The sequence below is a fragment of the Pinus tabuliformis genome, chromosome 3_2 (genome assembly GCF_031772625.1).
Source record: "Pinus tabuliformis cultivar Carrire ecotype Pingquan chromosome 3_2, CPIR1, whole genome shotgun sequence".
NCBI lineage: Eukaryota > Viridiplantae > Streptophyta > Pinopsida > Pinales > Pinaceae > Pinus > Pinus tabuliformis.
The window spans coordinates 270,588,181-270,599,011 of record NC_142302.1 but is presented as its reverse complement, the minus strand read 5'-3'; the positions used below and the strand labels follow the sequence as shown (position 1 = coordinate 270,599,011).

Genomic DNA, 10,831 nt, shown 5'->3' with positions numbered 1-10,831 from the left:
AAGCAGGAAGCAAGGGGACCAATGCAATGCATGAAGTGTGGTTCCCATACTCATAAGACAGAACGCTGCCCCAATGTTGTAATCAGAGAAATAGCTCAGCAACACCAGATTGAAGAATCATCTTATGATTCTTTCAGTTCTTCTACAGATGAAGAAATACATGCTCACATTCAGCAATGCTCAGATTCTGATTCTTCAGAATGTCCCTGCTCTGATTCAGAAGAATGTGCCTGCCAAGTTCACTATGATTCTGATTCAGAATTCTTTAGTGAATCAAGCGAAGCAGAGGAAACTCTCAGGCCACAAAAAGAGAAGGTCCTGATGGCTGCTACTGAAGAAGATGAGCTAAAAATTTTAGCTCAAATTCACAGCATGGAAGAAGGAGAGATGAAGAACCGCCTGACTAAAGCATTCATGGACCAGCTCAAGTCCAGAACTGCAAAAGATTCAGGTAAGAAATCTTTGTTTATTGATGCTTCATTTGAAAGAAACACTAAATCATATCAAAAGCATCAAGAAAAACCTGATAGGGTCAGATCTCTCACTTTGGGAGAAGTAAGTCGTGAGATACACAATCTCAAGACAAAAATCTCTGCAATTAAGTCTCAGATTGCAGAAATGAAAAAAGGAAAGCAAGTCGCTGATAAAGAACAAGAAGAAAAAGAAGATCAGCCCTGGGATACTGCTCAATACAGCAGTAATAATCAAATTGAAATTGCTGAAGGATTCAAGGATCCAAATTTTGGCTTCAAAGAAATGAGGCTTATGACCATTTCCTATCAGCAACACCATATTAAGGTAAATATCTGTATTAAAGGTGAAGTGTTTGAGTTAATTGCACTTCTTGATTCAGGAGCAGATATTAATATTCTTAATATAAAGACCATTCCAGCAAAATATTGGGTTGCTGCAGAAAGAAAAGTGGTGGGCTTAGGCAACAAAAAGCTTAATTATGAAGTACCCAAAGCATCCTTATGTTTTGAACACCACTGTATTAATTTCAAATTCGCAGTTGCAAACATTCATGTTCATTGCATTCTCGGAAATGTCTTTTTGGTAGCAGTAGAGCCTCATGGCTCTATAAGATTGAAAAATGGAAAAGCCGGATATTTCATATCAGTTCCTACATCAAAAGGGACTAGAAAGAAAATTGAACTGCCATATATCTCAAACCAGAGAATATCCACAATGGTCCAGACTGTGCAGAATCTGGAGAACGTTGAAGAAAGACTGTCAGACCTGAAAGATCTGAAATCTACTCTCATATTAAAGAACAGCTCAAACAACCTCGGGTCAAAAGAAGGATTGAGAATTTGAGAAAGGAAATTGAAGAAGAATGCTGCTCTGAGGAACCTAATGCATTTTGGCATAGGAAACAGCACATAGTTGAGCTCCCTTACAAAGAAGGCTATGCTGGTAAGCCCTGTAAGAGCAGAGCCATTCTGATGAATAAAGAATACAGAGATCCCTGCGAGAAAGAGATCCAGCAGCTACTTAACAGAAAACTTATCAGGAAGTCTGACAGTGCTTGGAACTGTTATGGTTTCTATGTAAATAAAAGCACTAAACGGATCAGAGGAATACCAAGATTGGTCATAAATTATAAGCCTCTGAATTCAGTGCTGGCTGATGACACCTATCCTATACCTCACAAAGGTGATCTGATCAAAAGGATAGCAGAAGCCAAGATTTTTTCCAAATTTGACTTGAAGGCGGGATTTTGGCAGATTGCTATATCAGAGAAAGATAAATTCAAAACTGCTTTCAGTATACCAGTTGGCCACTACGAGTGGAACGTGATGCCTTTTGGACTGAAGAATGCACCATCAAAGTTCCAAAAGGTAATGGATAATATTTTTAAGCCTTATTGTGTACATAGATGATGTTTGGATTTTTTCTAAAAATATTCAAGATCACTTCAAGCATGTAAATATTTTCAAGAATTTGGTCAAGCACAATGGTCTTGTGTTTAGCAAGAAAAAGATAGAGGTCTTCCAGACCACTATCAAATTTTTGGGGCATACAATCTCCAATGGACAGATCTCATTACAGAAGTATGCACTGGTGTTTGCAGATCAGTTTCCTGATGTCATAACAGACAAAAACCAATTGCAGAGGTTCTTGGGATGCCTCAATTATGTCAGTGACTTCTATCAAGACTGTGTAAGTGATAGAAGAATTTTGAATAAAACACTGAAGAAAAATCCTCTAGAATGGACAAAGGTCCATACAAAGGCAGTACAAAATATCAAGGCTAAGGTGAAAACACTGCCAATTTTATATGTTGCCGATGACCTTGCATTTAAAATTGTAGAAACAGATGAAAGAAACATCGGATGGGGAGGCATTTTAAAGCAAGAAAATAAAGATACTAAACAAATTGTTCAGTGTGCTTCAGGAATGTGGAATCCAGCAGAACAAAATTATTCCACAATAGAAAAAGAGGTAAACGCAGCCTGGAATCGCATTAGTAAGTTCGAAGTTTATCTCATCAATAAACCATTTTTGTTAAGAACTGATGCATCAGCTTTACAAAAGGTGTTGACAAAAGATATCAAGAAAGCGGGAGAAGCAAAGTTTGCCAAATGGCAAGCACTATTTGCTAACTTTGACTTCAAGGTTGAGCATATTAAGGGAGAAGAAAATAACCTTCCTGATTTTCTTAGCAGGGAGTATCTTGAGCAGAAAGATCATGTTATGATGATTGTCACTGAGTGGGACCAAAACCAAAAGCAAGAAGTCCTACGCACTATCCCAGATAATCAAGACTGGGAAGAGTACAAAAGGAATTGGAAACCCACATGGCAACTCAGAAATACGAAGGTACTTGATGCCAACTTGCAACCACATACTGACCTCTAGCACCTTGTACCATAAAGGAAAGTATATCCTAAAGGCAGTAAGTGGATCCATGACATGGTCTACGACAAAGCAAAAAGAGATGCATGCACTGCAGAAGTAGCTCTGCAACAAAATTTCCATGACATCGCAGGGATCTGGTACCATGGAGGACGAAGCACAGGCATATATGAAAAATATTTCTGTATCCACAGAACCAGAGATCTTGCTTGGAATGAACCAAGACACTGGCCAGTTCAGCCCTCTGCCCTCTGGCCAAGAGGCGACCCAACAATTATTTTTCCTGACACTGTGTATGATTTTGCACGTTATAAGAAACTTTGGTGGGATTTTCTCAATGTTGATGACAAAGAAGAAACTCACTACACAAAGTTAAAATTTAGCACACTACATTTCCAAAGAAATCAGCAATGTCAGTGGTTTAGAGACTGGTGGCGTGATTATGGTTTAGAGAGTGGTTAGTTTTAACAAAAATTAAACATCAAATTGTCTTGGGTAAACCTATGATTGTCTGCAGGATATATACAAAAGCCTGTGATGATTTATTATACAAAAGAATAGATTCTCAGACCTGACTGTGTTCTGACGGTTCACATGGGCTCTCCGTAAAAGCATCCATCATTGTACTCATGATATCCACTCACAAGGATCTAATTGTGGTCAGATTTTCCGTGGGTTTTGCTGTACTAAAGCATCCACTGTGTAAATAATTCATGAAATATCTTTTCTCGTGGGCTTTGATAGATTTTGTTTTGTCAGAAAACCTTTCCGTAAGTATAACTTTTCCAGACTAGAATCTTTGTGCGGATGTCGCCCTGGCGTTACCTGAAAGCAATGATTCCATCCACCTTTGGGTCAGTCCACTGATGACCTACAGTAATGCTTGTCCCCTCTCATTTCTATATAATGAGGATAAGGCTCATTGTTGAGGCATCGGGAGTTAGAGTCATTGTGTTTAAGAATCAAGTGCCTCTCCAGCGCTGCAACTGCGGACATTCAATTTGATCTGCTCGCATCATGAGAAGAGATCGGGTCTTAGCCAAATCTTAAAGTCTCGTAGAAAGTCAGTCTGATCTGAGAAGCCTGCGTATCAGTGTGCTCGGCACTGGTAAGAACCTAAAGTGGTCGGATCAAGTTAGAATTCTTTGAGTCTATATATGAGTCCAGTGATATTCTAAGGCAGAGCCTATCTTTCGCCAGATAGCCTTCGGTGTTGGTTGTTCCTTGAAAACAGCGTAAAGTCCAATAAATGCGAAGATAATCAATCTCTAATAAAGAATCTCTCTGTAAAAATTTCTGAAATCCATTCTGCAATAATATGATTACACCATTTTCCACATAAAAATACCTTGCGCATATATTCTCTGTTGTGGTAGTAGTTATCTTTGAGCTTTCATCCGAAGTTCACAGGAAATTCATCAGAGGTTCGCCAAAAGAACGAAGGGATGCCAAGGCCGTTGTTAGGCGAGGAAGCCGTTGTTGAGGCCGTGAGAACGTGAAAGTTATGAGTATGTTCGCACTGAGTTCACCACTGGTTCACCAAGAGTTGGCTATCAAAGATAAGCGAAGAGACGCAACAAGTAGCAAGCTTGTGACAGAAGCCCCTGCTTAAAATTGAACCAAGAAACCACAGCATGCTTTGAACAAATATATAGCATTAATATATTGATAAATATACCATATAAGACAGCTTCCCCCTTTTTCTCAAGGAAGAACCCAAAAACCAGTGTGCTTCGATAAAAATTAAAAAACAAAATTGACAGCTTTCGCTTTTTCCTGGGGAATAACCCAAAAACCACAACATGCTTTGATCAAATATCCGGCGTTAAAATTTCGATAAATATACCATATAACACAGCATTCCTCTTTCTCTCAAGGGAGAATAAAAAACAAAATTGACAGCTTTCCCCTTTTCTTAGGGAAGAACCCAGAAACCACAGCATGCTTTGATCAAATATACGGTGTTAAAATTTTGATAAATATGACATATAAGACAGCTTTCATCTAAGTTGTAATCTGTTGATTCAACTGTTTTTGGCCAAAACCTACTAAACTTTTCCATTGGATTTTCACAAACTGGGTTGTACACTGTGAAATACACCTATGTTCAAAAGGGTTTTTCATTGTCAAATTCCATTCAGCGGAGGCAAGGGACATTATACTACAGGTAGGACCATCGTTCTGGGGATCCATGGGCCTCTTCATCACACCTTGGTTTCCGGATTTTGATGCTAATACTATGGTTGTTTCAAGGATGCCAATGTAGGTTCAGCGGCATAATCTACCATTACATTTTTGGGACCAATAGTCCTAGCTGGTATTGGCAACTCCATTGGGCAATATATCAAAATGGACACACAAAGACTGGAGGAAAGAGTATATACTTTCACTCGTATTTGTGTGGAAGTAGATCTCAGCAAAGGACCACCGGATTGCACGCTGCTGAAACACCAACAGCGACGCTGGACACGGATACTGGACTATGAAAACACAGCGTTTAGATGCAAAATTTGTAGGCAAACAGGACATCTACAAAATATATGCCCGGAAGCCAAAAAAAAGACGCGAAGAAAAAAAAAAACAGGGAAACAACCCAAGGGTTGGCAATTCCCCCCCACGACTCTAATGAGGAGGTGGAAGTCGTTGTGGAAGACCCCACACCCAATCAGAATAACCAGGCAGATAAAGAACCAGAAGCACACGAGAAAACTCCACAAGATCCTATGGAATCACAACGAGAAAAGACGCCTGAGGCAAAGGACTCCAATGGAGCAAAACGACTGCATACACCAGAGAATTCATATTCGGACAAGGACAATCCCCAACCTGATGCGTTCAACTCAGTTGCAATTGTATCTTCGATGCCGACTCAAGGGGAGTGGCGCAAGGTTGAAAAGAAGAAGGGGGAGAAAAACATGACTCTCCCCTTCATGTACATTAGTCTGCATATTTGTACATTAGTTTGTTTTACATGAACCTCTGATCAACAGTCTTTCCACTGTCTAATTTAATGTGTTTCAACATCTGCAAAATGTAATTTTGTTTTCATTAATAAAATTACAATTTTTCTTTTGGAAAAATAAAAGACAGCTTTCATCTTTCTCTTAAGGGAGAATAAAGAAACGACAGCATGCTTTGACGAAAGATCAAATATACAGCGTTTAATATCTTGATGAGTATATTACCATATAAGATTACTCCTAGGACAAATAGAGAGAGAAAAATACTATATGTTTGCATCAGTGGTTCATTTAGTTCAGTTTTCAACAGCCGTATGTTGCGACCAGAATGTCAATATACTTTGGCTTTTGACAGTAACAATTGGTTTCAAGGCATTGCATAGATTTAATGCCATTACGGTAACTAGCGAGCCAACTACCTAGTTGTCACTGTAAAGACACCCATTTTCGAGCTTGCAATACATGTACAATGATGAGAAGAGATTTGACCGTTGCCAATGACCAGATTCACGTTCACTTGACTTCTCATTCATGAGATTTACTAAACGTAAAGGATTGAAAGGCAGCTTCCATGATTACTCTTTATTCTGTCATTTGAGAAATTAATAATGTGACAATTCTGGTAAACAATACTTTTTCAACCGAAATATCTGAAAATCTCAGATACTCTATGCACACAACAAATAACTCAAAAATTAAATTACCACGAGCTCTCAGAAGTTATTAACTATTACTCTTGCGACTGTATCATAGACAACAGTACAAACACATCAAAATCATACCTCCCATCTATAATTCAATTCATAACCCGCTTGCTTAATCAAACAATCAGTGGTAAATGAACCCGGCAGGAAAAACAGGAAAACCAGAAATCCCTTTATCTCAACATCTGTAGTTTAAGAGTTTAATATTTATACGATCAAACATTATACTGCAAGCTGGTTACATGTCTCCAGCAATAGAAATTGACCACTGGCTGCAAATACATGGCAAACACATGGACATAACTAACAACAAAGTCAAATAAATGCAAGGTGTATGATAATAATCAATGGAGAAATCTCCGGGCTCAAATTCTAACTTCCCCATCACGCCAAGGGGGTAAAATCGTATTCTCCATAATTAAACCCAAAGTACTGGCTAAAAAGTGCCAATTATGCCAGGAAATTCTTTAAAAACAACGTACTGATTCTAGCAACTTATGCATGGGTCAGCCCTTTGATCAGAAAACAACCACAGTTATGAAATCCCTGGAGCAAATATCGGTGAAGATGGACCCCAAAAAGAGAGTGACCAGAATAATCAATTTTAAATTCATATTCTGCGGAAAAACAAACAGAGATCATAAGCAAGAATGTTTGAACAAGAACAATGAATGACTTGAAACAAGTCTACTATGAATCAAGCCTCCTGTTCTTTTCTCGTGTCTCCTCTATCATCTTTTAGTCTATCCAGATGTGGAAATCTGTGATGGTCAATTTTAAGTTCCGACTACACAAAAAAAGCAGATACCATAAGCTAGAATGTTTAAACAAGAACAAGAACAAATGACTCGGAACAATTCTACTATGCATCAAGCCTCCTGTCCCTTCTCACATCCCTTCTATCATCTCTTAGTCTATCCAGATGTGGATCTCTGTAATAGTCCCTGGATGCAGTCCTTAATGGAGACCGACTCCGCTCCCTTGAATCTTTCCCCCACCGACCACGTAAGGGTGGCGAAGGTGGATGCCAATCACCTCTAACATCATGATCAACTCTTCTGTCATGATATCGCTCCTCCCTTATGCCATCTTTGTGACTCATCATAGGTGGTCGATCTACAGGTGCAAAATTGTCATCTCTCACTCTCCCCCTGTAGTCAAAACGGTCTACATAATCATGTCTATGAGGCAAGATTCTATCAAATGCTTCAGGGCCACCTCTGCCCCAGGGACCAGATGGTGGTCCAAAGCCACCTGTTACTCTTCCCATACCACGTCCCACTGGAGGGCCACCCATGTAATGTGGGCGAGACCGTTGTGCTTGAACACTCGGACCAAAAGGTGCCATGTCCTGACGTGGCCTGTCGCAATTGTTACATTGCTGTCTCTTTGCAAAGTTTATATTTCCACATCTGCAAAAAAATACTAAAATTAAATTTACATTTATCCAGCTCGTGCAGTCTATCAAATAATTTAAATTGCATAAATTATTAAAATTTGCAAGCTTAAGTGCATCCTCCAAATGCCAGCCAAAATCTACTGAATGTAGTTCCCATTCATATGTTACGTTATAGATATATGTCCAAAAGAATCAAGAATAGCGATACACACAGGGAGGTTGAAGCAGAAAATAGAAATTGTTCACAGACCACAAGTATTCGTAAACCATGTACTTACGTGGGTTCTGTGCATATCCAGTCACCTTCTCTTGGTTCTATATTTGGATTGTTTCTTCTACGGCTTTCTCCTTCAGGTGGAAATGAGTCAGCACACCCATAATCTGGCCCAGAAAACCCTCTTCCATAGGACCGCATGCCCCTTCCCATACCTGCAGCTGGAAGTGGAGGGCGGAAATGATCTTCAAACCTGCCACGATCTCTCCCACCTCTAAAACCACCACTATGATGAGCATCGCGGTCATAATCACGTCCATAAGGCTCCGGTATTCTGTATTGTGATGAAAAAGAACCTTTCTGAACAGAATTTTTCCCACCTTCCAAGTCATAACCTGCAAAAGGGGGAGTCAATTAAGAAGTCTATAGAAATTAAACAGACTCAAAAACCATATCTAATACAAATTCAGCACAATTAGTAGTAGACAAAAGCTTTGGTTGCAAAGCTATTTTCATCTTAATAAATAGGTTAAAAACTACAAAATCAAAATTTCCTACCTTGGCCACTTCAATTTCCCTGTGTCAATGCCCCAAGTGTTTAAATATAAGATGCCAATGCAATGATTCCATATTGTATCCTTACAATCCCAGTTGTAGCATATATTCATTTGATCCACACTGTAGTTGCTATCCATAATTTGGGCTCTTCTGTTAACCATGAAACTGCAGAAGAGAGTTGCTGCAAGCTATCTAACCAGCCAGAACTTTATCACATTCTCTCTCTATTAACTCAAATTCTAACCGACATGTTAACAAGCACAGTCAACAAGCTTTGGCCATTCATTGCATTTCAGCCAGGCTCTTCCAGTTGTAGTGCAATGCATGTGCTAACTGTTTGGCCACAATGGTACTTCAGATTATAGTAGATTAGTCGGTTTAAAATCATGAGATATTATTGAAATCACTTGATTGTGCCACCAGCAAACCAAGCACACATCCAGTCCCAAAAGAAAAGGTCCATGGAATCCACTCTTCCAGAAGAATATTTAAAAACAATAGATTGACATCAAGGTCGCAACTAATCCTTGGATGGGTTTAAAAAGTCTTACTTATTGAATGACTCCAAAGATGAATTTGATAAGATGATTGCACAATTCTTGATGCATTGAAGTGTATTTTACTGTTCTCTCAATTCAATCTCAGTCACTTATTGAATGACTCCAAAGATCAATTTGATAAGATGATTGCACAATTCTTGATGCATTGAAGTGTATTTTACTGTTCTCTCAATTCAATCTCTGATCTCTAATGCATTTCAAAGTGTACTTAACTGTCCTCTCAATTCAATGTCTAATCTCTAATGCATTTCAAAGTGTAAATCATAAGAAAATGTTGGAAACACTTGATGGTGCCCACAGTAATCCAAGCACACATCCAGTCCTAGAACAAATTACAAAAGCTCCATGGAATCCTCTCCTCCAGAAGAATATTTAAAAGCGATGGATTTACATCAGCGTATCAACTAGTCTTTGGATAGGCTTCAAAGATTTTACCCTATTGAATGAATCCAAAGATGAATTTGAAAATATTATTGCACAATTATTGATGAATTTCAAAACGTCTACTTAAGTGTCCCCTCAATTCAACATCTACACTCCCTAATGCATTTGAAAGCATTTATGTAAATTTTCCCCTCAATGAAGTCTCTACTCTCAAATCTTCAAGGCATTTCAAAGAGTTTACTTCACAGTCCTCTCAATTCCATGGCTACCCTCTAAAAAGAATCTTCAAATTGCATCTTACAATTTCAAAGTTTGTCTCTACACCATATCAAATTAAACTTTAAAATGAACAGTTCAAAGTAGAGAGATTCCAACTCTCTCCAACAACCAAAAACTTTATTTGTATATTACAAACCAAAAGGCCTCAAGTTCACAAATTTTAACCATGCAAAGAATCTGTTTCCCTAGTCAATATGACCACAAAGAACTGACAAATTACTTCATTTCAGCTTTAATTTTCTTTTAAAAGCTTACAAGGCCATCTCAAAAACAGATGTGTCGCCTCTCAAATCTGGCTCATTTCCTACACCCAAAATAATCCAGTCTGTACTGTGAAGCCTCCCAGAATTCCAATTCCAATGACTGCTGATGTCATTTATGCCTGTGCAACGTGCATTCTAAAATACAATATGCCAGAGAATGTGCTGGTGACAAATATTGAAAAACAGCAGACAAACACGTATCCATCCACAGCCTTGCTTGTTCCAGTCCATAATTTACCCCTTCATTGTTCCCACTTGGACTTGAGGCATTCTCATCTACAGTTTTGCATGCTCCAGTCCATAATTTTACCCCTTCCATGTTCCCACTTGGACTTAAGGCATTCTCATCTTCTGTGTCAAACGAACATACTTTATAATATACTCTTCATTTCCATCATTACTTGCATATAGTACAAATATGATTGCAGATTACAATCACGACAACCTTTATCCCACCATGTCCATCTGATAAACAGTCAAATTATAAGCTCCGATATTTTGCCTTCTAAAATTGGGATGAAAATGACAATGCCATATCTACAGCCAGACCTACTGCAGATATATAGAGGATTGTATCTACTTTAGAAAGTCCTTTCTACAAAATTTGGGCTCAGCCACATAACTCACCAGTTGCCATCCATAATTGCCTTT

General features: G+C 38.6%; 1 protein-coding gene across 1 annotated transcript in view; it reads right to left on the bottom strand.

Annotated features, from left to right (window-relative positions):
- Positions 1 to 6,838: 6,838 nt before the first annotated feature.
- The window catches only part of LOC149180696 (uncharacterized), a 36,827-nt gene continuing 32,834 nt past the window's right edge, over positions 6,839 to 10,831 (bottom strand). The window contains exons 2-3 of the mRNA XM_089416233.1: positions 8,201 to 8,531; positions 6,839 to 7,935 (exon numbers count right to left, since the gene is read on the bottom strand). Coding sequence (XP_089272359.1) covers positions 7,386 to 7,935; positions 8,201 to 8,531 — 881 coding nt within the window. The 3' untranslated portion in view covers positions 6,839 to 7,385. The remainder of the gene's footprint in view (positions 7,936 to 8,200; positions 8,532 to 10,831) is intronic.